The 27,056-nt window shown below is 41.9% G+C and overlaps 1 protein-coding gene across 6 annotated transcripts in view; it reads left to right on the forward strand.

Annotated features, from left to right (window-relative positions):
• Positions 1-27,056, forward strand: part of CENPJ (centromere protein J) — a 65,224-nt gene that overhangs the window by 29,734 nt on the left and 8,434 nt on the right. For all 6 annotated transcript variants that reach the window (XM_036910182.2, XM_057490460.1, XM_036910179.2 and 3 more), the window contains exons 10-11: positions 4,041-4,283; positions 7,635-7,719. In XM_036910182.2, the coding sequence (XP_036766077.2) occupies positions 4,041-4,283; positions 7,635-7,719 (328 nt within the window). The remainder of the gene's footprint in view (positions 1-4,040; positions 4,284-7,634; positions 7,720-27,056) is intronic.

The following is a 27,056-nucleotide window of genomic DNA, read 5'->3' on the forward strand; positions in this document are numbered from 1 at the left end:
GGGAATCTGTTTTGAGTCAGCAGGTGTTTGAGGGTCCGGGGACGGTGCGGGGCCATAGAGCGAGCCGGCCGGCTCTGTCTGGGTGTGTCAGACTTGCTTTGCCTGTGCCTACTGAATCCGCCTTTCCTTCTGACTTTCTGTCCACTCACTTGGGGTGTAGTCGGGGCTGCTTCCACTTGCAGGCCCCACCGGCCAGTGAGTTCTTCTGACTTTATCTTCTTCTTCATGTCTTTTTCATCCTGACGCTTTCTCTCCCCCTCTTCTCATGCCTGACCTGTGTTCTCTTCTTGCCTAGCCTCTTCGCTTCGGTTTCCGTCTCTCCCTTTCCTCTCTGCCGTCCTTCTGTGCTGTCAGAGTGATCTTCCTTTGTGAAATCTCAAGTTCTCCTCCTGCTAAAATCCTTCAGCTGCTTCCCCTTGGGATGAAATGCAGAGTCTTTAGCGTGCCGTGAAGACCTCCATAGTGATGTTCCTTCCTCCACCCTGAAGCTTGAGCTGTCCCCTGGGAGGACCCTTTGCTCAGTCTTTCCTTCCCAGCTTCACATCCGTGTGTTGTTTGCTCAGTCTAACAGTAATCTTTCTCTTTCTGCTCATCGGTGTGACTTACTGGTCTTTTAGTGAAAACCTTCAGTAAGCCTATCTTTGATTATGTTTTCCATAGCTTTAAGCCTGGAGGGCCTTTTTTCCCATTATTAATACTCATAAACTTAGTCATTATTTTAAACGTCATTTCTTAGCTTTTTTCAGCCAAGCACATTGTCATTTGTCCCCCACCCCCATTACTCTAGATCCAGTGATCTTTCAGTCCCATTAGGACCTTCGCCTCCATTGATCCTGTTTACTCTCTTACGTTCTTAACCCCAGAGTCAGTCACTATAATCATTACCTTAAAGGATTTCTCTACTCCCTATTCTGAAGTCATTGTATTTTTTTGGCAAAACTGCAACTCTGGCATTTCCTTTCTACTCCATCTCTGCCCATGACACTTAAACTTGGCTGGAAGACAAATTTCATGGAGAACAGGCTCATTTTAAAGTTGTAAGCATGAACCACAGGTGGGCCTGGATGTTTCCATCCTTACCCCTCTCACCTCTCCTAGAGAACTGTTTCATACTTCTACCATTCTCGAACCCTCCAACCTGTGGCCTCACCCTCCCTTGCGGATGGTGCTTTCTCCTTGGCCGAGAACTTCCTTCCGATCCTACCCTCGGTGCCACCTTGGCATCTGAGTCTCTGCTGCCCCCTTTCCTGAGATGAGCTGTCTGTACCTGTCAGTGAGGGGGCTGCCTGCGTGCCAGGTCTTTGCCCCTTCCTCACCTGCAGCTTGCTCCAGTATTCCTCCTCCTCTGGCATACAGTTTCCAGTCTAGAATCTTCCCATCGGTGTACACACTTGTTGTTCTTAAAATCTCTCTCGCCCCCACGTCCCCATCAGCCACAATCCTATCTCCTTGTTCCTTTGCAGCGAAACTCCTTGGAAGTGTCCTCTGAACCCCCCTCTCCAGACCTTGCCTCCTGTTTTCTCTGCACACACTTCAGGGTGGCTTCCAGCTCTACTGCTCTGAGCCTGCTCCTGTCCAGCTCCCCGGCCCTCCCCGACGTAGACCTGGTGGCTCTGCTCGTCCCTTGTGCGGCTGGGCTGTCAGCAGCGGCGACTCCTCATCACAGCTTCCTTGGCCTGACTTTCGGATGCCAGGTGCTCTGGGTTTTCCCTTACCTGGCTGATCACTTGCCCTCTTCTCATTTGCTTTTCCTCATCTCTAACTTAATGCTGGAGTTCATCTCACAGGGAGGAGGTCCTACTCTCCTTGATTATCTCAGATGAGTTTCCTGGCTTAAATCATGATTTATATGCTAAAGAGTCCCAGACTTAAACCCTGGCCCATACAGCTCTCTAGTGGTGTATCAGACTAACTACTAGGCATTTCACCTCAGCATGTCTTGAAGTAAACGGATCTTCCCTTCCATCATCTGCATCTCAGGTGACAGCAACCCTGACCTTCCGTGTGTCTGGGCCAGAAACTTAGAATTGTTCTTTTCTTTTTCTTTCCTACTCCATGCTCTGCTGCAGAAAGCTTCCCAGATTTGAGTTGCCATCTGAACTGATGGACTGGCTGTCCGCCTGGCCTCCACTCTTGCCCTGTCTCTGTGGTTTCTTTTCCATGCAGTGGCCAGTGATTCCTCATGAGGAAGCCGGTTAGGTCCCCTCTCTCACCCTGCCCTACAGTGGCTCTGCCTTTTTCTTGTGGTGAAGGCCGGGACCCCAGGACGGCCTCCAGTTCCTGTGTGACCGGCATCCTTGGCTTCCTCACATCACCGCCTCCTCCTCTGTGTTGTTCATTCTTCCTGAGCTCACCGGCCTCCTTGCTGTGCTGTGACTGTACCAGGCACCCCACACCCTGGTGTGTTCGCTGTGCTTCTGGGAAAGCTCTCCCCCCGACAGCCACCGGGCTTGTTCTCCTCGTCCACGAGGCGTTTGTTCGGTGGTTCCTAACATGGTTAGCGACGCGGCTTGCCTTCTGTGCGCACTGCCCCCACCCCCACCCTCGTCTTCGCCATTTTTCCTATAGCCCTGTCACCTCACATTAGTTGCCCTACAATCTTTTTTATTCGTTGTATTCCTGGGACCTAAAACAGTACCTGATAGTAGATATTTTATAAATATAAATTGCTATTGAATTTGTTAACTGTTAAGGAATAATTCAAAACTATAGTTATACATATTTAAAATGTACAATGTGATGATTTGATATACATATACATCGTAGAATGATTACCAAGATCAAGATCATTAATCTGTCACCTCACACTGTTAGTTGTTCTCTTGTCACGAGAGGACTTACGGTCTGCTCTCAGCCACTTCCAAGTACAACACCGTCAAGCGCAGGCACCCTGCTGGACAGAAGAACCTGCTCTTCTTGTGACTGACAGTTTGTACCCTTTGACCTTCATCCCCCCATTTCCCTCTCCCTTGCCCCAGGCACCTACCATTCTGTTCTCTTTCTGTGATACTGGCTTTTTCCCCCCAATATTCCACAAACAAGCGATATCATACAGTATTTATCCTTGGCTGATTTGTCTTTGAATTCTTAACCTATTTTGACTTAAGCTAGAGTTTTAGTACTAATAAGTCTGTTTTCCTGCATGATAAAAATGCTCAATGCTTAAAAATGTTAGAAATTTCTCATTTATTGGTCAGAAACCACAATTTTATAAATAGGGAGACTTACGTTCAGGGAGGTTAATGACTTTGTCCCAAGAGCTTTCAGCGCCCAGAACTGGGACTCGAGCCTCGAAGTTGCCCGGTTTAGAGTCCGCGCTCTGCGTGCGACGCCACACCCGAGGAAGAGGTTCCTTTAAAAGCCCTAGTTTCCTCCCCTTTCCCCTGGGCTGCTTTGTTGGCTGTTGTGAGGCTTCCGTGAGAATGGCGGACAGGCAAGGGCCACGCGTGTGGGAGGTGGTTACGGCCCTTTGCTGCCTCCACCTCGTGTCTGAGTGGCGCTCGGGTGGGGACGCCCTCTCGCTCCTGTCTCTGCTCCCTTCCTCAGCTCTCTATCACTCTCCAAACCTGCACCTGCATATGCCAGTGGGTGACGATCTCTCCCTAGTTCTGACGTCAGATTGCTTCTAGACATTTCCAGGGGTTTCTTCACTTATATACTTAATCCATCTAAAGCAACTCATTTTCTTAAAACCTCTTTCATGAATTCCAAATAGACTTGGTTTTCTGAGCTGGTAGTTTGACTTTGAATCTTTTTTCATTTCTGATGTCTTAGTTTAGACCATTATTACCTCTTAGCAGTGTTACTGTAGTGAACTCCTAAGTGGTGTTTGCCTCCTTCTGGAATTAATTTTGTTGATGGTATGAGGTGAGGCTCTACCTCGAACATCTATCCCCCTTCCTGAGAAACCCAATGTTATTTAAATGTGATTGACTAAGCCTTCCCTTTTCTGCTTTCTGTACTAGGCTAGCTATTCTGTTTTGTTGATATGTCTCTTCTGTTGCATTATTTTAATTCTAATAATGCTTTTCTTTTGAGAGGTTTTGAAACAGCAGATAGCAGATTTACAGGAAGATCTGAAAAGAAAGGAAGCAAAATGGTCAAGCACACATGGCCGTCTTAGAAGCCAGATAGAAATGTTGGTCAAAGAGAACACAGACCTCCGGGAAGAAATAAAAGTGATGGAAAGATTCCGACTAGATGCCTGGAAGAAAGCGGAGGCTACTGAGAGCAGTGCCAAGTTGGGTCAGTGTGCAACTGCTGTGAAAAAAGATGGGTCCATGGTAGGTGTGGAGACCAGCTGGTTTTGTTGAGTCGGGGATATGTTAAATGTTCGAGCAGTCGGGTTTGTAGAGACAGGAAGTGGAAAGGTGGCTGCCACTTCTGGAGGGAGTTCTGCAAGATGAAGAGAGCTCTGGAGATGCGTGGTGGTGACGGCTGCACGACAGTGTGAATGTGCTTACTGACACTGAACTGTGCACTCAGTTAAGAATGATTAAGATGGTCACTTTTGTTATGTATGTTTTACCACAATTGTGGCATATTTTACCACAAATGAAAAAAAATTTGCTATGCAAATAGTTTTCAGATTCATTTTATAATTCTTATAAAGGAATCACACCACAGTAGGCAGATAATTTCATTTAAAACAGGCCAGTGATCCTTTTGAATCAAGTAATTGGTCTCTTGTCTGTCTGTATTCCCAACACTGCTTTTAGGCACTGGGGATCAAGCAATGCGGAGAGCAGACCACTTCCGTGCCCTCTTGGATTTATACTCTAGAGGCGGGAGCAAGGCCGTAAATGAGGTTGATAAATAAAGGCCAGGGTGTGTGACACGGTGATGGGAACTGTGGGAAAGGCAAGCGGGTGACTGCCGGGGCGCGGGTGCTGCAGGCTTAGATGGGACGGCCAGGGAAGGCCTCACCGGGAAAGCAGCTGGGAATGAGTGCCCAAAGAGGGTGTGAGCCCGGATGAGAGCTGGGCGAGGGCGGCAGAGGCGTACGTAGCAAGGCTCTCTGCCTGGTCAGCCCGAGGCTGGAGACCAAGACTGGAGCTGTGACGGAGGGTGGTGGGGGCAGAGCTCCTTACACCTGAGAGACGCCTGTGGGCACCTGGACTTTCTCCCCAGGCGAGATGGGGAACCCTTGGAGGGCTTTGATTGAAGGGGTGGCTTGATCCTTTTTGTAGTGAGCTCACTTGCTGAGGCTTTAGACTGAGGGGCAGTAGGAACACCAGTGGGGATTGTTGAAGCAGTTCAGACCGGAGATGATGGTGACTCGGGTTGGGGGAGTGTTAGTGGAGGGGTAGGAAATGGACAAGGTTTCCTGATGAACTGGATATGGAGAGTGACAGCCAGAAGGGAGTAGGAATGGCCTCCAGTTGGTGTAGTGCTTTGGCACAACACAGTTTCTGAATACTGAGAGACTGCAAGAACACTGACTGCTCAGGGGCGCAGATAGTAGGGGCTCGGGTTTAGATGAGATAAGTTTGAAATGCCTACTGGATGTCGGGTGGGTATGTTGATGGAGCAGCTGTACCCATTTGAGGAGAAGGTCGGGTTGCAGCCTAAAGTTCGGGGGTCATTAGAACGTGTGGTGAAGCTCTGGGCCGGGAGAGGTCACCAAGGCTGAACGCGCGGGCAGTTAGGAGGTCTGTCTGAGCTAGACTGTGAGAAGAGGGTGATGCAGAGAATGCGCACTCGGAGTACAAAGTAAAGGCCCGCGTGATGTCCTGAGATCCCAGTGAAGAGCAGACCTCAGGGGTGGGAGGGTAGCTGCTAGGTAAGACGAGGACGGGAAATGGGCCATTGGATTTACCAGGTGGAGGCGTGTTGAAGATGAAAGCCTGCCTGGTTATGTGAATGAGGGCAGCTTGTGGAGAAGCTCTGCAGTGACAAACGGGTAGTGGCTGTAGGGGAAATATTTTTATGTTTTAAGATGGGAAAATTGACTCAATAGAGAGGACAATACTGATGCAGCAGAAAGTGGGAGAATTGTTGAAGAGTGTTTATTGTGAGAGGAGAAGGGCCTTTGGGATGGTGGGGGCTGGGCGTGGCCAGGAGCACAGAGGTCTGGGGCCCGGGGCCAGGGCGGGCATGTGGCACCAGCCGGAAGAAGTGCCCTCTGAATGTGTTAACATTCTCAGGGAAGTGGGAGAGTGGTCATCAGCCAGGTGAGGATAGAGGAGTTGTAGGTGGTTTGAGGAGATGGAGCAAGTGTGACATCATGTGGAAGAGAGGGGAAGCGACGGGCTGGGGAAATGTAGCTCGATTCCTGGGCTGCTTTGGGCATCCGTGGATATAGAGATCATATATTTCAAGTGAGAACTGTTTGCATTACTGTTTTCTGTTCAGCTTTCTGGTTGTAGGGAGGTGGAGAGTTACATTTTAGAAGAGGTGTGATCATCCAGGCGGATACCACACAGTGAGAGAGGGGCATGGAGGTGAACAGTGTGCAGCACGAGCGACTGCAGGGGCCCAGGGTGTGAGGCGGATGAGGAGGGCATTTGAGGGACATAGAAAACCTATGTGGGTCAGTGGTTTTCAGGCTGAAAGCATTGTGGGAGTTAGGGTGTTAGAGGAATGAGCCGAAGGACAGGATATGGTAGTTGGAAAATGGAATTTTCTTCTCCTCCCCAACACTTTATGAAAGCTTCCCCTAATAGAGAAATTTGAAAGAAGAGTATGATGGACACCTGAATACTCACCTAGATTCAACCACTGTTAGCATTTGCTGTATTTATGTATATGTCTTTTACTGGACCATAAAGGTAATTGCAGAAATCATGGCATCTCACCCCTAAATACCTCAGTATTTTATTGAATGGCATTGGATTTTTAAAATAAACCAGGCCTATTATTTTGTAGAATGCCCCACATTATGGATTTGAATGATTTGAAAATAAGATTTTTGCAGTTATTGATGACTGCAGATACTAATAATGACGAGTTCTAGAGTTTGCCTGTTGGAGTGCATGGCAGGGTAGGACAGAGTACATACTGGAGGGAGTGCATCAGCAAACAGTAGCTGAGGCACGGGGCATCTGGAGAGGAGGGGTACCTGACAGCTGAGTAGGCAGATGTGGGGCTTGGAGCTGGGGCATGGCTGGTTGGGGTTAGAGAGACAGATTTGGCTGTAAGGGCTGATGGAGAACAAGAAGACATCTACCCTACCTCCAAGCCTGGGGGCGTGAGCTCTGAGGGCAATGGACTTCATCCCTGGGAGGGGACAGTGGTGAACGGTCCGCTCAGTGGGGAGCTCGGGCCCATTACGGGGCTGGAGCAAGACAGGGACGTGTTCACAGGAGGGCCAGTTTTTGTTGACCAGGACCTTCTGCCTTCTCTAGCTGATCTGCTCACATCACAGAGGACTGTTTTGTTTTATGTTGTCTGTTACACCCTCACTTGAAGAATGGATATAGTTCCAAAGGCACACGTGTGTGTGCACACAAGCTTGTGTATGACTCATTCCTAGACAACAGCTTGCTCACTCTGGCCTATAATGACAAATGAAAACAACATAAATGAACAAACATGAAGCATTCTTGTTGCAAGCTGAGCTCTGCACGTTTCATTCAGTATGCTAATATGTAGACTGATGCTGATTTTGTCTCCCAAATTATCTCATACTATAGAGCTCATCAGTTCGATTCCAAAAGAGTCAAATTTCTTCAGGAACCCAAGTAGAAAAATATAAGAAAAATTATTTGCCAACACAAGGTAAGAAGTTGAATGATCTTTTTATAAAATATTTAAGGAATTTAAAGAATAGAGAATTTGCACCTAAGAAATAAAATGTAAATATAATTAGAGCCAGTATATTCTACTCCCCCACTAATTTCCTCCCTGACAGTATTCCTGACCTTGTTTTTCATTCTTTTACTATATTGTGTCCATAAATCAATATAGTAGTTTCACACTCTGTATCTTTCTGCAATTTGCTTTTTTCTCTCAATATTTTAAGACTTACCCACACTTACATAACCTCTAGTTTATTGATTTTAATAGCTGTACAGATTCCATGTATATTTGCCTCAATTAACTTTTGCTGTTGATGGACATTCAGGTTTTGTCCCAGTTTGTCAATGGAATGAATAGGGTTGCAGAACATGGCTTGATCCTGTGATTTTCTCTAGGACACATATCAAAAGTGGAATGCTGGGTCATAGCAGGTTTGTGCAATTGTAGGTTTTCCCTTAGCAAAGTGGTTTTTTTAACCATCAGCAGAATATGTTCTTTGTGCTTACCAACCCTTGATCTGGTCAGACTTTAAAATTTGGGACAGTCAGGTGTGAAATGGGAGGGTCAGTGAAATTTTAATATGCATTTCTCTGATTGCTGGTGGGGTCATGTGGACATTTGGTTTTCCTCTTCTGTGAGTTGCCTTTATGTTTCTTTTGCTCATTTAAAACTTGTTGGGTGGGAGTGTGTTTTTCCTTAATGAATTAATTATTCTGCATATTAATCCTTTGTCAGTTACAAGCACTGCCAATATCTTCTTCCAATCTGGGTTCAGCTTTTTGGTTTGTTTTTTTTTAATACATGTTTTCCTTTTAATATTGAATTTATCAGTTATTTTTCATGACTTTAGGAAATCCATCTCAGTCCTCGTGTCACAAATATACTACTTTCTCCTATGAACTTTTGTTTTCACAACTGGATCTCTGAATCTACCTGGGATTTTTAGAAATAGTTTTTGTGAATTAAATTTAGAAAAGTGGATATAACATATGCAACTTGATGATTATAAAGGAACTACTTGGATAACCACCAGCTAGATAAAATAGGTTACCAGCACCCCAAAGCTGTCCCCTCCATGATCATGTTACAATTGCTTTTCCTGGTAGTTTTTACTCCCACAGGTTGCAGCCCTAAAAATAGGTTTTACTGGTTTTTTAACTTTCTGAGTAGTTGTGCTGTATGTGCTATGTTGCCTTTCATTATACGCTGTGTTTGAGACTCAATCATGTTGGTCTGATCTCTAGTTCACTAGATTTCACTGCAAGGGAGTATTTCAATTATGAATATATTACAATTTACTATTCTTCTTTTGATGGTTAAATTTAAGTTTTGGGATGTTAAATAATGATGCTATAAACATTCCTGTACACTGCTGGGACACACATCCGTTTCTAGAGGGCATATAACTAGGGCTGGAATTTTGGGTAATTGGGGGAATACGTTTAACACTGACAGATTTTGCCAAAATACTTTCCAAAATGATTTTACTCTCTCACCAGCAATGTAAGTGCTTCCTTTGCTCCACACTTTAATACTTGGTATTGTCCGACTTAAATTTTTGCCAGTGTGGTAGAGGAGGTAATAATATCTCATTGTAGTTTCAATTTGTATCACCCTGATTACTTAGTATGTTGAACACCTTTGCCTATGTTTATTTGCTCTTTAGATTCCCTCTTTGAGACGGAAATGATTCAGTCTTTTACTTGTTATTCCATGGAGTTGTCTGTTTTCTCTATTTGATTTGTGGGAGGGTAACCACCTCCATCATAATCCTTTAACAATTACATGTATAGCAAATATCTTCTCCCAGTATACTGCTTTTCTTTTTACTCTACATCTTTTGATAAACCAACATTATTTTTTTATTGAAATATATCTGACATATAAGTTGTGTAAATTTGAGTTGTACATGTTGATTTGATACATTTTTATATTATAGTATTATTGCCAGTTAGCACCTCTGTCACATCACATAATTATTTTTAGTGGAGAGAATAATTAAGATACCATCCCTTAGCAGCTTGATGATCTCTTGTGATCCTGTGTGTTTCTGCAGTATCAGGTTAATAACTGTTTTTTCAACTCTAGTTCTGTTTATTTGTGTCTTCTCTCCTTTAATTAATCTAGTTAAAGGTTTGTCATTTTGTTTATCGTTCTGAAACACCAGCTCTTAGTTATGTTGATCCTTTTTGTTGTTTTTCTGGTATCTATTTCATTTACTTTCCAATCTGATAATTTCGACTCTGACCTTTATTATTTCCTTACTTCTCCTAATTCTGGTCTTAATTTGTTCTTCTTTGGCTAGGTCCTAGGGGTGTAAAGTTTCATTTTTATTTCAGATCTTTCTAATTTCTTCATATATGCATTTATCATTGAAAACTTTCCTCTCACAACTGCTTTTGCAGTATCCTATGGGCTTTGGTATGTTGTGTTTCCATTTCGTTTGTTTTGATACATTTTTAAAATTTCTCTTTTGATTTCTTCTTTGCTCCATTCATTTTTCAGTGTGTGTATTTCCCATATATTTGTAGCTTTTCCAGTTTACTTCTTGTTGATTAGTAATTTCATACCATTGTGGTCAGAAAAGATAGTTGGTATGATTTCAGTCTTCTTAAATTTGCTAAGAATTGTTTTGTGACTTACGTTGTCTCCTGGAGAATATACTCCAGGAGATATTCTTGTGTACTTGATTCTTGTGTACTCAAATATAAATATTTTTGAGAAGAATATTCTTGAGAAGAATATGTATTCTGTTGCTGGATGGAATATTCTTTATATGTCTGTTTAGTTCATTTGGTCTAAAGCGCAGGTCAGTTCCAGTGTTTTTTGTTGATTTTCTCTGGGTGATCATCCATTGCAGCGTAGGCTATAGAAGTTCCCTGCATCATTGCATTGTCTATTTCTCCCTTCAGATCTGTTAGTATTTGCTTAATATATTTAGGTGCTCTGATTTGTGTTCATAAGTATTTATGATTGTTATATCTTCTTGATAAATTGACCCCTTTAATATCATCTAATGACCTTCTTTGTCTCTTGTCACCATTTTTGGCTCAAGTATGTCCTGTCTGATAAGAGTGTGACTGCTGCTGCTTTCTTTCAGTTTACTTTTGCATGGAATACCTTCTTCCGTCTCTTTGCTTCGAGCCCATGTCTGTTTATACTGCTGAGATGAGGCTGTGTATAATTGGGGCTTGTTTTTTATCCATCTAGCCACTCTACGTTTTGATTGGTGGATTCAATCTGTTCACCTTTAGTTGGTTACTGACACATAAGGACTTAATACTGCTGTCTTGTTGATGGTGCTCTGATTGTTTTGTATTTCCATTGTTCCTTCTTCCCTGTTTCCGCCTACCTTTGTAAGCTAGTGATTTTCCACGGTGTTCTGTTTCCCCTTTGTTTGCTTTGTGGGTCTACTCCAGATTTTTCTTGTGGTCACCATGAGGCTTACATAAAACATATCACAGAACAGTCTATCCTGATAGAAAAGCAACATCTCTTTGTTCACCTAACAGGCTCTGCTCTTTTAGTTCTTCCCTTTTATATTTTTGATAATCACAGTTTATTTCTTTTTATGCTGTGTATTTGTTAGCAAGTTTCAGTAGCTGTAGCTATTTTTAATACTTTTCCTTTAACCTTTATACTATAGTTAAGTGGTTAATACATCCTGTTTATATAATTGGAATTTACTATATCGGACTATAAAGATTTCACCTTATCAGTGTGGTGTGTACTTTGTATGTTTTCATGTCACTGATTCATGTCTTTTTGGTTCAGCTTAAAGAACTCATTTGAGCATTTTTCTTGCAAGGCAGGTCTGGTAGTGGTGATAAACTCCCTCATCCTTTGTTCATCTGGGAAAGCCTTTATTTCTTCTCCATATTTGAAGAATATGAAGAACTTTGCCAGATAAAATATGCTTGGTTGGTAATTTTTATCTTTCATCACTTTAAATTTATCATTCAGCCTTCTCCTGGCTTATAGAGTTCTGCTGAGAAACCTACTGACAACCTAAAGGGGTTCCTTTGTAGGGTGCTTCTTTTTTCCCCTGGCTGCCTTAAGATTCTTTCTTTATCATTGATACCTGAGTTTCATTAGAATGTGTCCTGTAGAAGGTCTTTCTGCATTGAGATGATAGGATGTTAGCTTCATGGACTTGATTCAAGTCATTCTCCAGGTTTGGAAAGTTCTCAGCTTTTATTTCTTTAAGTAAGTTCTCTGTGCCCTTCTTCCTCTTTTTTCCTTCTGGAACCCCAATTATTCAAATATTTGCCTCTTTGATGGAATCTGGTAGTTCTCATTGGCTTTCTTTACTCTTTTTCAGTATTAGTTCCCTCTCTGCATTATTTCTATATTCTTGTACTCCAGGTCACTTACTCTTTCTTCCATGTGCTTTACTCTACTACGGACGCTCTCTATTGTATTCTTCATCTCATCCATTGAATTCTTTAGCTCCAGAAGTTCTGTTTGGGTTCTTTTTTACCATTTCAATTTCTTTGGTAAAGAACTTCTGTTCATTAATATATATATATTTTTTAGATAATTATTTTTTATTGAAGGGTAGTTGACACACAGTATTACATTACATTAGTTTCAGGTGTACAACATAGTGATTCAACATTTATATACATGATAATTCTAGGTACCAGCTATCACCATACCAAGTTGTTACAATATATTGACTATATTCCTTATGCTATACATTACATCCCAGTTACTTATTTATTTTACCATTGGAAGTGTGTACTTTTTTTTTTTTGTGAGGCATCTCTCATATTTATTGATCAAATGGTTGTTAACAACAATAAAATTCTGTATAGGGGAGTCAATGCTCAATGCACAATCATTAATCCACCCCAAGCCTAATTTTCGTCAGTCTCCAATCTTCTGAGGCATAACAAACAAGTTCTTACATGGAGAACAAATTCTTACATAGTGAATAAGTTCTTACATGGTGAACAGTACAAGGGCAGCCATCACAGAAACCTTCGGTTTTGCTCATGCATTATGAACTATAAACAGTCAGTTCAAATATGAATACTCATTTGATTTTTATACTTGATTTATATGTGGATACCACATTTCTCTCTTTATTATTATTTTTAATAAAATGTTGAAGTGGTAGGTAGATACAAGATAAAGGTAGAAAACATAGTTTAGTGTTGTAAGAGAGCAAATGTAGATGATCAGGTGTGTGCCTGTAGACTATGTGTTAATCCAAGCTAGACAAGGGCAATAAAACATCCGCATATGCAGAAGATTTCTCTCAGAACAGGGGGGGTGAGGTTCTAAGCCTCAACTCTGTTGATCCCCAATTTCTCACCTGATGGCCCCCTGCGACTGTGCCTGTCTTAGGTTGTTCCTCCCTTGAGGAATCTTACCCGTCTCTGGCTAACCAGTCATCTTCCGGGGCCATACAGGGAAATGTGAAGTTGGTAAGTGAGAGAGAAGCCTTATTGTTTGAAATGGTTAGCTTTTTATTTCTTTGCATATTTATGCCCTCTGGCTTCTATGCCCAGCATTTGTCTTGAGGTATCTTTACCACTTGGAAAAATTATGATACTCGGTAAATTTGATATGAGGCACGAATTCTAGTTAAGGGTTGTAATTAGGAAGGAAGAAGAAAAGCTATAGAAGTAGCAGGCGGCAGAAAACATGGGAAGATTGATTATTTCTTTGACATATCTTCTTGTAGAGTAACTTCAGCATGTATCGGTTTTAAGCTGCTACTTAAATTGCGCACACACATTAACATAATAGGAGTATAGTTACATAACCAAAGCATATCTGTAATTACCAGCCATCTCCAGTGAAACCAAGAAAACCAGTTAGGCACCTTAGGCATTTGTGAAAACTTATCTATGATATGGTGGATATTGTCCAACTGAACTTGAACAGTCTGAGAGAAATCAGACAAATTAAAACAACCCATTCCTGGGGAATGTTCACATCCCTTATGTTCATTTAACAGTAAATAGTCTGTAGTTGTAAGATTTTGGAGCGCTACAATTTGCACTTCTCCTAATTCTTGGTTGAGTTCCAACAGTATAGATCCAGTCAAATTTGTTGTTTTACTGTATGCACAGGCCAGCTTAGATATCTCCTTCTTCATTCCCATGGCAAGTCCAGGAACTGGTGGGATGAGTGCATCTACAGCTGTAGCAGTGTGTGGATCTTTGTTGGGGTTTTTTGATGATCATCTTCTGGCATGAGTCTTCCAGAGAGTGCTGATGTTGGAAGTTCTTTTTCATATCGTATCTTAGTTCATTTTCGGGGTAGCTCAATTAGGCTTTGATCCTCTGTATAAACACAAACAGACCCTTTGACTACACTTTTATATGCCCTTTATACCCTTGCGTAGAACTCATTGGAGGTTACCACACAGGAACTGCCTTTTTTTTTTTCTTTTGGTATCACTAATCTACACTTACATGACGAATATTATGTTTACTAGGCTCTCCCCTATACCAGGTCCCCCCTATAAGCCCCTTTACAGTCACTGTCCATCAGCATAGCAAAATGTTATAGAATCACTACTTGCCTTCTGTGTTGTACAGCCCTCCCTTTTCTCCTACACCCCCATGCATGTTAATCTTAATACCCCCCTACTACTCCCCCCCTTATCCCTCCCTACCCACCCATCCTCCCCAGTCCCTTTCCCTTTGGTACCTGTTAGTCCATTCTTGAATTCTGTGATTCTGCTGCTGTTTTGTTCCTTCAGTTTTTCCTTTGTTCTTATATTCCACAGATAAGTGAAATCATTTGGTATTTCTCTTTCTCCGCTTGGCTTGTTTCACTGAGCATAATACCCTCCAGCTCCATCCATGTTGCTGCAAATGGTAGGATTTGCCCTTTTCTAATGGCTGAGTAGTATTCCATTGTGTATATGTACCACATCTTCTTTATCCATTCATCTATTGATGGACATTTAGGTTGCTTCCAATTCTTGGCTATTGTAAATAGTGCTGCGATAAACATAGGGGTACATTGGTCTTTCTCATACTTGATTGCTGCATTCTTAGGGTAAATTCGTAGGAGTGCAATTCCTGGGTCAAATGGTAAGTCTGTTTTGAGCATTTTGATGTACCTCCATACTGCTTTCCACAATGGTTGAACTAACTTACATTCCTACCAGCAGTGTAGGAGGGTTCCCCTTTCTCCACAGCCTCGCCAACATTTGTTGTTGTTTGTCTTTTGGATGGCAGCCATCCTTACTGGTGTGAGGTGATACCTCATTGTAGTTTTAATTTGCATTTCTCTGATAATTAGCGATGTGGAGCATCTTTTCATGTGTCTGTTGGCCATCTGTATTTCTTTTTTGGAGAACTGTCTGTTCAGTTCCTCTACCCATTTTTTAATTGGGTTATTTGTTTTTTGTTTGTTGAAGCGTGTGAGCTCTTTATATATTCTGGACGTCAAGCCTTTATCGGATGTGTCATTTATGAATATATTCTCCCATACTGTAGGGTTCCTTTTTGTTCTATTGATGGTGTCTTTTGCTGTACAGAAGCTTTTCAGCTTAATATAGTCCCACTTACTCATTTTTGCTGTTGTTTTCCTTGCCCGGGGAGATATGTTCAAGAAGAGGTCACTCATGTTTATGTCTAAGAGGTTTTTGCCTATGTTTTCTTCCAAGAGTTTAATGGTTTCATGACTTACATTCAGGTCTTTGATCCATTTTGAGTTTACTTTTGTATATGGAGTTAGACAATGGTCCAGTTTCATTCTCCTATATGTAGCTGTCCAGTTTTGCCAGCACCATCTGTTGAAGAGACTGTCATTTCGCCATTGTATGTCCATGGCTCCTTTATCAAATATTAATTGACCATATACGTCTGGGTTAATGTCTGGATTCTCTAGTCTGTTCCATTGGTCTGTGGCTCTGTTCTTGTGCCAGTACCAAATTGTCTTGATTACTATGGCTTTATAGTAGAGTTTGAAGTTGGGGAGTGAGATCCCCCCTACTTTATTCTTCTTTCTCAGGATTGCTTTGGCTATTCGGGGTCTTTGATGTTTCCATATGAATTTTTGAATTATTTGTTCCAGTTCATTGAAGAATGTTGCTGGTAGTTTCATAGGGATTGCATCAAATCTGTATATTGCTTTGGGCAGGATGGCCATTTTGATGATATTAATTCTTCCTAGCCACCAGCATGGGATGAGTTTCCATCTGTTAGTGTCCCCTTTAATTTCTCTTAAGAATGACTTGTAGTTTTCAGAGTATAAGTCTTTCACTTCTTTGGTTAGGTTTATTCCTAGGTATTTTATTTTTTTTTTGATGCAATTGTGAATGGAGTTGTTTTCCTGATTTCTCTTTCTGTTGGCTCATTGTTAGTGTATAGGAAAGCCACAGATTTCTGTGTGTTGATTTTGTATCCTGCAACTTTGCTGTATTCCGATATCAGGTCTAGTAATTTTGGGGTGGAGTCTTTAGGGTTTTTTATGTACAGTATTATGTCATCTGCAAATAGTGACAGTTTAACTTCTTCTTTAACGATCTGGATTCCTTGTATTTCTTTGTTTTGTCTGATTGCCGTGGCTAGGACCTCCAGTACTATGTTAAATAACAGTGGAGAGAGTGGGCATCCCTGTCTAGTTCCCAATCTCAGAGGAAATGCTTTCAGCTTCTCGCTGTTCAATATAATGTTGGCTGTGGGTTTATCATAGATGGCCTTTATTATGTTGAGGTACTTGCCCTCTATTCCCATTTTGCTGAGAGTTTTTATCATGAATGGATGTTGAACTTTGTCAAATGCTTTTTCAGCATCTATGGAGATGATCATGTGGTTTTTGTCTTTCTTTTTGTTGATGTGGTGGATGATGTTGATGGACTTTCGAATGTTGTACCATCCTTGCATCCCTGGGATGAATCCCACTTGGTCATGGTGTATGATCCTTTTGATGTATTTTTGAATTCGGTTTGCTAATATTTTGTTGAGTATTTTTGCATCTACGTTCATCAGGGATATTGGTCTGTAGTTTTCTTTTTTGGTGGGGTCTTTGCCTGGTTTTGGCATTAGGGTGATGTTAGCTTCATAGAATGAGTTTGGGAGTATCCCCTCCTCCTCTATTTTTTGGAAAACTCTGAGGAGAATGGGTATTATGTCTTCCCTGTATGTCTGATAAAATTCCGAGGTAAATCCATCTGGCCCGGGGGTTTTGTTCTTTGGTAGTTTTTTGATTACCACTTCAATTTCGTTGCTGGTAATTGGTCTGTTTAGATTTTCTGTTTCTTTCTGGGTCAGTCTTGGAAGGTTGTATTTTTCTAGGAAGTTGTCCATTTCTTCTAGGTTTCCCAGCTTGTTAGCATATAGGTTTTCGTAGTATTCTCTAATAATTCTTTGTATTTCTGTGGGGTCCGTCGTGATTTTTCCTTTCTCATTTCTGATACTGTTGATTTGTGTTGACTCTCTTTTCTTCTTAATAAGTCTGGCTAGAAGCTTATCTATTTTGTTTATTTTCTCGAAGAACCAGCTCTTGGTTTCATTGATTTTTGCTATTGTTTTATTCTTCTCAATTTTATTTATTTCTTCTCTGATCTTTATTATGTCCCTCCTTCTGCTGACCTTAGGCGTCATTTGTTCTTCTTTTTTTCGATAATTGTGATATTAGACCATTCATTTGGGATTGTTCTTCCTTTTTTAAATATGCTTGGATTGCACTATACTTTCCTGTTAAGACTGCTTTTGCTGTGTCCCACAGAAGTTGGGGCTTAGTGTTGTTGTTGTCATTTGTTTCCATATATTGCTGGATCTCCATTTTGATTTGGTCATTGATCCATTGATTATTTAGGAGCATGTTGTTAAGCCTCCATGTGTTTGTGAGCCTCTTTGCTTTCTTTGTACAGTTTATTTCTAGTTTTATGCCTTTGTGGTCTGAAAAGTTGGTTGGTAGGATTTCAATCTTTTGGAATTTACTGAGGCTCTTTTTGTGGCGTAGTATGTGGTCTATTCTGGAGAATGTTCCATGTGCACTTGAGAAGAATGTGTATCCTGTTGCTTTTGGATGTAGAATTCTATAGATGTCTATTAGGTCCATCTGCTCTACTGTGTTGTTCAATGCTTCCGTGTCCCTACTTATTTTCTGCCCGGTGGATCTATCCTTTGGGGTGAGTGGTGTGTTGAAGTCTCCTAGAATGAATGCATTGCAGTCTATTTCCCCCTTTAGTTCTGTTAGTATTTGTTTCACATATACTGGTGCTCCTGTGTTGGGTGCATATATATTTAGAATGGTTATATCCTCTTGTTGGACTGAGCCCTTTATCATTATGTGGTGTCCTTCTTTATCTCTTGTTACTTTCTTTGTTTTAAAGTCTATTTTGTCTGATATTAGTACTGCAACCCCTGCTTTCTTCTCGCTGTTTGCTTGAAATATGTTTTTCCATCCCTTGACTTTTAGTCTGTACATGTCTTTGGGTTTGAGGTGAGTTTCTTGTAAGCAGCATATAGATGGTCTTGCTTTTTTATCCATTCTGTTACTCTGTGTCTTTTGATTGGTGCATTCTACCCATTAACATTTAGGGTGACTATTGAAAGATATGTACTTATTGCCATTGCAGGCTTTAAATTCGTGGTTACCAAAGGTTCAAGGTTAGCCTCTTTAGTATCTTACTGCCTAACTTAGCTCGCTTATTGAGCTGTTATATACACCGTCTGGAGGTTGTTTTCTTCTCTCCCTTCTTATTCCTCCTCCTCGATTCTTCATATGTTGGGTGTTTTGTGCTGTGCTCTTTCTAGGAGTGCTCCCATCTAGAGCAGTCCCTGTTAGATGTTCTGTAGAGGTGGTTTGTGGGAAGCAAATTCCCTCAGCTTTTGTTTGTCTGGGAATTGTTTAATCCCACCGTCATATTTGAATGATAGTCGTGCTGGATACAGTATCCTTGGTTCAAGGCCCTTCTATTTCATTGTATTAAATATATCATGCCATTCTCTTCTGGCCTGTAGGGTTTCTGTTGAGAAATCTGATGTTAGCCTGATGGGTTTCCCTTTATAGGTGACCTTTTTCTCTCTAGCTGCCTTTAAAACTCTTTCCTTGTCCTTGATCTTTGCCATTTTAATTATTATGTGTCTTGGTGTTGTCCTCCTTGGATCCTTTCTGTTGGGGGTTCTGTGTATTTCCGTGGTCTGTTCGATTACTTCCTCCCCCAGTTTGGGGAAGTTTTCAGCAATTATTTCTTCTAAGATACTTTCCATCTCTTTTCCTCTCTCTTCTTCTTCTGGAACCCGTATAATACGAATATTGTTCCTTTTTGATTGGTCACACAGTTCTCTTAATATTGTTTCATTCCTGGAGATCCTTTTGTCTCTCTCTATGTCAGCTTCTATGCGTTCCTGTTCTCTGGTTTCAATTCCATCAATGGCCTCTTGCATCCTATCCATTCTGCTTATAAACCCTTCCAGAGTTTGTTTCATTTCTGCGATCTCCTTTCTGGCATCTGTGATCTCCCTCCGGACTTCATCCCATATCTCTTGCATATTTCTCTGCATCTCTGTCAGCATGTTTATGATTCTTATTTTGAATTCTTTGTCAGGAAGACTGGTTAGGTCTCTCTCCTTCTCTGGTTTTGTCTCTGTGATCTTTGTCTGCCTGTAGTTTTGCCTTTTCATGGTGATAGGAATAGTTTGCAGAGCTGGTACGAGTGACGGCTGGAAGAACTTCCCTTCTTGTTGGTTTGTGGCCCTCCTCTCCTGGGAGAACAGCGACCTCTAGTGGCTTGTGCTGCGCAGCTGCGCGCAGACAGGGTTTCTGCTTCCTGCCGGGCGGCTACGGAGTTTATCTCCGCTGTTGCTGTGGGCGTGGCCTGGCTCGGGCAGCTACTCCAAAATGGTGGAGTCGCGTTGGAGCAGGAGCTGCTGGGAGGCTATTTTTCTCCGTAAGGGGCCTCCCTGCTCCCTGTAGCCCTGGGGTTAGGGTGCCCAGAGATCCCGGATTCCCTGCATCTGGATTAAGTGTCCCGCCCTGCCCCTTTAAGACTTCCAAAAAGCACCCGCCAAAACAAAACAACGACCACAAAAAAAAAAAAAAAAAAAGGTGGCCGCTCGTTTTTCTTTATTCTCCGGTGCCAGCCTCAGGCATCTGCTCACCGGTCTTGCTGCCCTGTTTCGCTAGTATTGGGGTCCCTATCCCTTTAAGACTTCCAAAAAGCGCTCGCCAGAACAAAACAGCAAAGGAAAAAAAAAAAATGGTCGCTCGCTTTTCTGGTGTCCTCCAGCGCCAGGCCTCCGGTGCCTGCTCACTGTTCTTGCTGCCCTGTTTCCTTAGTATTGGGGTCCCTATCCCTTTAAGACTTCCAAAAAGCACTCACTGAAACAAAACAGCAAAAAAAAAAAAAAAAAAAAATCGGTCGCTCGCTTTTCTTATGTCCTCTGGTGCCCGGCCTCCGGTGCCCGCTCACTGTTCTTGCTGCCCTGTTTTCCTAGTGTCCAGGGCCCTCTGCGCACGCACTGTGTCTGCACTCTGGCCCGGATGGCTGGGGCTGGGTGTTCGGCAGTCCTGGGCTCTGTCTCCCTCCCGCTCTGCCTATTATTCTCCCTCCGGGAGTTGTGGGGATGGACGCTCGGCTCCCGCCGGGCTGGGGCTTGTATCTTACCCCCTTCGCGAGGTGCGGGGTTCTCTCAGGTGCGGATGTGGTCTGGATATTGTCCTGTGTCCTCTGGTCTTTATTCTAGGAAGGGTTGTCTTTGTTATATTCTCGTAGATATATGTGGTTTTGGGAGGAGATTTCTGCTGCTCTACTCATGCCGCCATCTTCCGATCTGTCCTGTTCATTAATTTTATTCCTGATTTAATGGAATTGTCTTTCTGTTTTCTTGTAGCTTGTTGAGTTTCTTCTTAACAGCAATTTTGAATTCTTTATCAGATTGCAATATTTCAGTTGCTGGAGAATTATGATTTTCTTTGTGATATCCTATTTCTTTGATTTTTTCATATTGTTTCTTAGCTGTGTGCTGCTGTTTTTGCATTTGAAGTAGTAGATGCCTCCTTAATTAAGCTTTTATGACATCTTTGTTTCTTAAAACTCATTAGGCTTACTACTAGAAACTTCCCTTTTGTATTCCAGAAGATGGTGCTGTAGCTCAATTTGTAGTTTCTGAGCACACTCCTTGTCTACCAGACCTTGTCTTCAATTGCACTTGGGGTACACACAGGAGCCTGCAGCTGAGCTGGGAGAGTATAGGTTTAGCACATGGATTACTCACATGGAAACTGATTAGTTAACTGACTTAATCTAAAACCATTTGTAAAGGGGGCTTTTTATTTAACAGTGTAAATGTTTTTTATGTAACACTGAGCACTCGGGGATTTAGGGTGCCCAGGGTCTGGTAGGGAGATCCTCAAGTGGGGTACTGCCAGAGGCTCGTGGGGGACTTCCTGCTGAAGTCCTGAGTCAGACAGTAGGAACTGAATTCCTTTAATGTATTTGGAATTCTGTCTGCTTCTTTCCCACTCCTGTCTCTCCACTCAGTCATTGAGGTCCTGTCTCAGAAATCTGGGTACTTCTGCGGAGAGAGGTTTTTCCAGTCACAACCTACAAAATTGGCATAGCTGGGCAGTCACTCATTGCTTGTACTTAGCACCTCCTCCTTGGGAGAGGTCGTCACTACCACAACCAAACATCTTAGCCCTGTGCAATGCTTCCAAACTCTGTTGCTATCTTCTCTCTGTCCCAGCATGCTAGAATCTCCCCTTAGGCAGGCTAGACTTCTGCTAGTTCTCTCCCCACGGGTATCTGCCTCAATCAGCGCTCTCCAGGATTTTTCTCCCATTGTGGTGAGTAGGAGTGGGGTAGGTTCAGTGACTTACGTGATCTGCAGTCCTTACCGAGGTCTTGTTTTTGGGTGCACGGGTGGGTGAGAGGCTTCCTGGGTCACTTGGTGTAAGGTGTTGGACAGTTATGTTTGGTCATGTATGTCTAATTGGTTGTTTAAAAAAGGGGAGAGAAAAGAGGAGTGACTCATGCTTCCACGATGGTGACAGACATCACCTTCAAAATTCCCCAGATTCTTACTGTAATGTCATTTCAGCTTTTTGTTTTATGGGTAGTGCTTCTTTAGTCTTTCCTCATCTTGAGGTCATAAAAATACATTATCCTCTTGTATTATCTCTGTCTAGTTTTTCCAGCATTGTTTGTTAATTTATTCTGTTCCCACTTTGTTGTGTATGATTTTATGAGGCATGTATGCACAGCACTCCAAGTGGTGAGCACAGACTTAGGAGTCAGAGCTCCTGCCCCAGCTCACCTCTTCTTGTTCCTCCCAGTGGGTACATGCTAGAGGTTCAAGTCAGTATCATCAACAGCTTGAGAACTAAGCTTGATGGGTTTGACTCCTGGTTCTGTCTTTTATTAGTTGACAATCTCTCAGCCTTTGTTTCCTCAGCCAAAAAATGGGAATATTAGTCTTTTCTGTAGAGGGAGTTATAACATTCATAGGTATGAGGTAATACAGAGCCTAAATTTCAGTGTATAGTCTTCTTTTTGCACCTGTGAGGTGGGGGGAATTTTTACTTATTAACATCCGAAACAGAGCACTCCTTTCATCCCAGGACTTGGTTGCCGTCCACCTGTTTGCTCAAGTTGAAATCTATCTGTATTTGATTCCTTTTTTCTTTTATCCTTTCTTTCCTCCACTCCTGTCAATCCCTAAACTAATCCATTTCTGATGTGGATGTTTCTGAATTAAGGAGGTTGAATCATACGAAATTGCTGATTCTTGGCAGTTTGCGACCTGTGAGTCAGTGTGTACCCAAACACAAGGGGTTTATTTGTTGGTGACTCTCCGCTCACAAGGGTTCCCTTGGTGTCTGCTCTCGGTGAGTGTCAGCGCTGGCGCTCACCACCCTCTGAACAGGCATCCGCTCACTGTGAGGCCAGCTCGAGTCCACTTTCGTTGGGGAGCGCCAGCTCTTGGGGCGCTCTTGGTGGTCATCAGCTTGCTTTTGTGAGGATCAGCTCTCTTGTGAGTGTTAGCAGCTTATAAAACTCAGTTGACACATAGGGATAAAAGATGGCCGCGTGAGAGGCGAGACAGAGAACTCCTCCCAAAACCACATATAATACGAAAATATAGTTAAATACAACTAATCCTAAAAGAACAACAGGGAAGAAGGCTGCACCAGACTTCATACACCTGGAGAAAAGAGCAGACCTCATGAAACAAAGCCTTGATTGGCAGAACTCAAGCCCTTCCCACACCCCAGCTCATTGGTGGGAGGAAGAGAAATGGAGCCGGGAGGGGACAGAAATCTAGGACTGCTGAACAGCCAGCCCTGGAGATCTGCTTTGGAAGCACGAACTTACATTGCATGGTGCTCTGGAGATTAGTGGGGTTGGAAAGCTAAGACAGGTGGAATACCTGGAGAGACTGAGATTCCAGCCATTTGTGAAAAACAGGGATCCACATTGGGTGCTCTGGGATAAAGAAAGGCGGGCAGTCTGAGACACTTCCTAACAGTGAGAAGGCTGTTAAAGGGGCAAGGATTGCACAGAGTTTGCTGCTCAGGAGAAAGGATATGTGGACAAAACTGTCTGGGTGCACTCTGCCCAGCAGGTTGGGAACTTTGAGGAGCTTCAGGTGATCCATTGCCCCAGCTGACTACTCAACTCCAAGGCTCCTAATGTGATAGGCAGCCTGCTACACATTCCTCCTGGCCAGCACAAGCTTCCAAACCAGTAGTCCCTGCCCTGGCATCAGGCCAGCTACAGGGAGGCCCCTCTACAGCAGCTACAAACACAAAGCACAGAGGCTTACACTTGTGTGCTTGGCCCACTGGTTCTGACAGTGGAGACAGGCATAGCAGCCAGGAAGCAGCAAACAGCTATTTCCTCACCCCAGGCACCAGCAGTGGTACCCTGCAACCCCCAACATCACTCCAGGGGCCGAGTAGCTCCAGAGAGTAGAGCTGCTGGGCACTAGAGGGCGCCACATACAAATATGAAATGTCAAAGGAACCTGGTTCAAACCAAAATCTCACAAACACCAGAAAAAGGGCCAAGTGATACTGAACTCATCAATCATCTGGAAAGAGAGTTCAAAATAAAGATCATAAACATGCTCATGGAGGTAAAGAAAAAGATTCAAGAACTCAGGGACAAATTTACGACCGAGTATCAATCATTAAGAAATTCCATATCAGAAATGAAACATACAATGGAGGGATTTAAAAGCAGAGTAGATGTAGTAGAAGAGACAATAAATGGAATAGAAATTAGAAAAGAGGAATACAAAGAAACTGAGACACAGAGAGAAAAAAGGATCTCTAGGAATGAAAGAATATTGAGAGAACTGTGTGACCAATCCAAATGGAACAATATTTGTATTATAGGGGTACCAGAAGAAAAGAGGGAGAAAAAGAGAAAGTGTCTTTGAGGAGGTGATTGTTGAAAACGCCCCCAATCTGGGGAAGGAGATAGTCTCTCAGGCCCTGGAGGTGCACAGATCTCCCAACACAAGGGACCAAAGGAAGACAACACCAAGACATATAATTAAGATGGCAAAGATCAAGGATAAGGACAGAGTTTTAAAAGCAGGCAGAGAGAGAAAAAAGATCACATACAAAGGAAAACCCATCAGGCTATCATCAGACTTCTCAACAGAAATCTTACAGGACAGAAGGGAGTGACATGATATATTTAATGCAATAAAACAAAAGGGCCTTGAACCATGAATACTCTACCCGGCAAGGATATCATTTAAATTTGAAGGAGGGACTAAACAATTTCCAGATAAGCAAAAGCTGAGGGAATTTACCTCTCACAAACCATCTGTACAGTACATTTTGGAGGGACTGCTATAGATGGAAGTGTTCCTAAGGCTAAATAGCTGTCACCAGGGGAAACAAAACCACAGTAGAGAAAGTAGAACAGTTTTAATTACTAAGCAGATGCAAAATCAAATCAACTATCCTCAAAGTTACTCAACAGACAAAGACTACAGAATACGATATCTAATATGTAAAGAATGAAGATGGAAGAAAAAGGAGGGAAAAAAATGAACCTTTAACTTGTGTTTGTAACAGCATACTAAGTGAGTTAAATTAGACTGTTAGATAGTAAGGGAATTACCGTTGAACCTTTGGTAACCACAAATCTAAAGCCTGCAATGGCAATAATTACATACCTATCAATGATCACCCTAAATGTAAATGGTCTGAACGCACCAATCAAAAGACATAGAACCAATGAATGGATAAAAAAACAAGACCCATCTATATGCTGCCTACAAGAGACTCACTTCAAACCCAAAGACATACACAGACTAAAATTGAAGGGATGGAAAAAGATATTTCATGCAACTAATAGGGAGAAAAAAGCAGGAGTTACAGTACTTGTATCAGACAAAATAGACTTTAAAACAAAGAAAGTCACAAGAGACAAAGAACGACATTACATAATGATGAAGGGGTCAGTCCAAAAAGAGGATATAGCTATTATAAATATCTGTGTACTCAACACAGGAGCACCTACATGTGTGAAACAAATATTAACAGAAATAAAGGAGGAAATAGAATGCAGTGCATTCATTTTAGGAGACTTCAACACACCTCTCACTCCAAAGGACAGATCAACCAGACAAAATAAGTAAGGACAGAGGCACTGAACAAACACATTAGAATAGATGGACCTAACAGACATCTACCGAACATCTAAAGCAACAGGATACACATTATTCTCAAGTGCCCATGGAACATTTTCAAGAATAGATCATATACTAGTCCACAAAAAGAGCCTCAGTAAATTAAAAAAGATTGAAATTGTACGAACCAGCTTCTCAGACCACAGAGGTATGAAACTAGAAATAAATTACGCAAAGAAAACAAAAAAGCCCACAAACATATGGAGGCTTAACAGCATGCTCCTAAATAACCAGTGGATCAATGACCAAATAAAAAGAGATCAAACAATATATGGAGACAAATGACAACAATAATTCAACATCGCAAAATCTGTGGGATGCAGCGAAGGCTGTGCTAACGGAAGTATATTGCAATGCAGGTCTACCTCAAGAAAGAAGAACAATCCCATGTGAAGAGTCTAAATTCACAAAAAATGAAACTAGCAAAAGAAGAACAAATGAGACCCAAAGTCAGTAGAAGGAGAGACATAATAAAGATTAGAGCAGAAATAAAATCAAGAAAAATAAAAGAATGGAAAGAATCAATGAAAGCAGGAGCTGATTCTTTGAGATAATAAACAAAATAGATAAACCTCTACCCAGACTTATCAAGAAAAATGAGAGTCTACAAACAGAATCAGAAATGAGATGTGAAAAACACTATGGACACCACAGAAATACAAATAATTATTAGAAAATAGTATGAAAAATTATGTGCTAGGAAACTGGATAAACTAGAAAATGGACAACTTTCTAGAAAAATACAACCTTCCAAGGCTGACCCAGGAAGAACCAGAAAAATCTAAACAGAACAATTACCAGCAATGAAATGAAATTGTTAATTAAAAAACTACCTGATAACAAAAACCCTGGTCCAGATGGCTTCACTGCTGAATTTTATCAAACATTTAGTGAAGACCTAATACCCATCCTCCTTAAAGTTTTCCAAAAAGTAGAAGGGGAGGGAAGACTTCCAAACTCATTCTACGAGGCCAGCATCACTCTTATACCAACACTAGGCAAAGACACCACACACACACACAAATTACAGACCAATATCCCTGATGAACATAGATGCAAAAATATTCAACAAACCATTAGCAAACTGAATTCAAAAATACATCCAAAAGATCATCCATCATGATCAAGTCCAGGGATGCAAGGATGGTACAATATTTAAAAATCCATCAACGTCATCAAGCACATCAACAAAAAGAAGGAAAGAATCACATGATCATCTCCATAGATGCTGAAAAAGCATTTGACAAAATTCAACATACATTCATGATAAAAACTCTCAATAATATGGGTATAAAAAGGCAAGTACTTCAACATTATAAAGGCCATATATGACAAACCCACAGCCAACATCATACTTAACAGCAAGAAGCTGAAAGCTTTTCCTCTGAGATCGGGAACAAGACAAGGATGCCCACTCTCCCCACTTTTGTTCAACATAGTTCTCAAGGTCCTAGCCACACCAATCAGACAACACAAAGAAATAAAAGGCATCCAGATTGGCAAGGAAGAAGTTAAACTGTGTTTGCAGATGACATGGTATTGTTCATATAAAACCCTAAAGAATCCACTCCAAAACTAGTAGAACTAATATCTGAATTCAGCAAAGTTGCAGGATACAAAATTAATGCACAGAAATCTGTTGCACTCCTATACACCAATGATGAACTAGCAGAAAGAGAAATCAGG

The sequence above is a fragment of the Manis pentadactyla genome, chromosome 2 (genome assembly GCF_030020395.1).
Source record: "Manis pentadactyla isolate mManPen7 chromosome 2, mManPen7.hap1, whole genome shotgun sequence".
NCBI classification, from domain to species: domain Eukaryota; kingdom Metazoa; phylum Chordata; class Mammalia; order Pholidota; family Manidae; genus Manis; species Manis pentadactyla.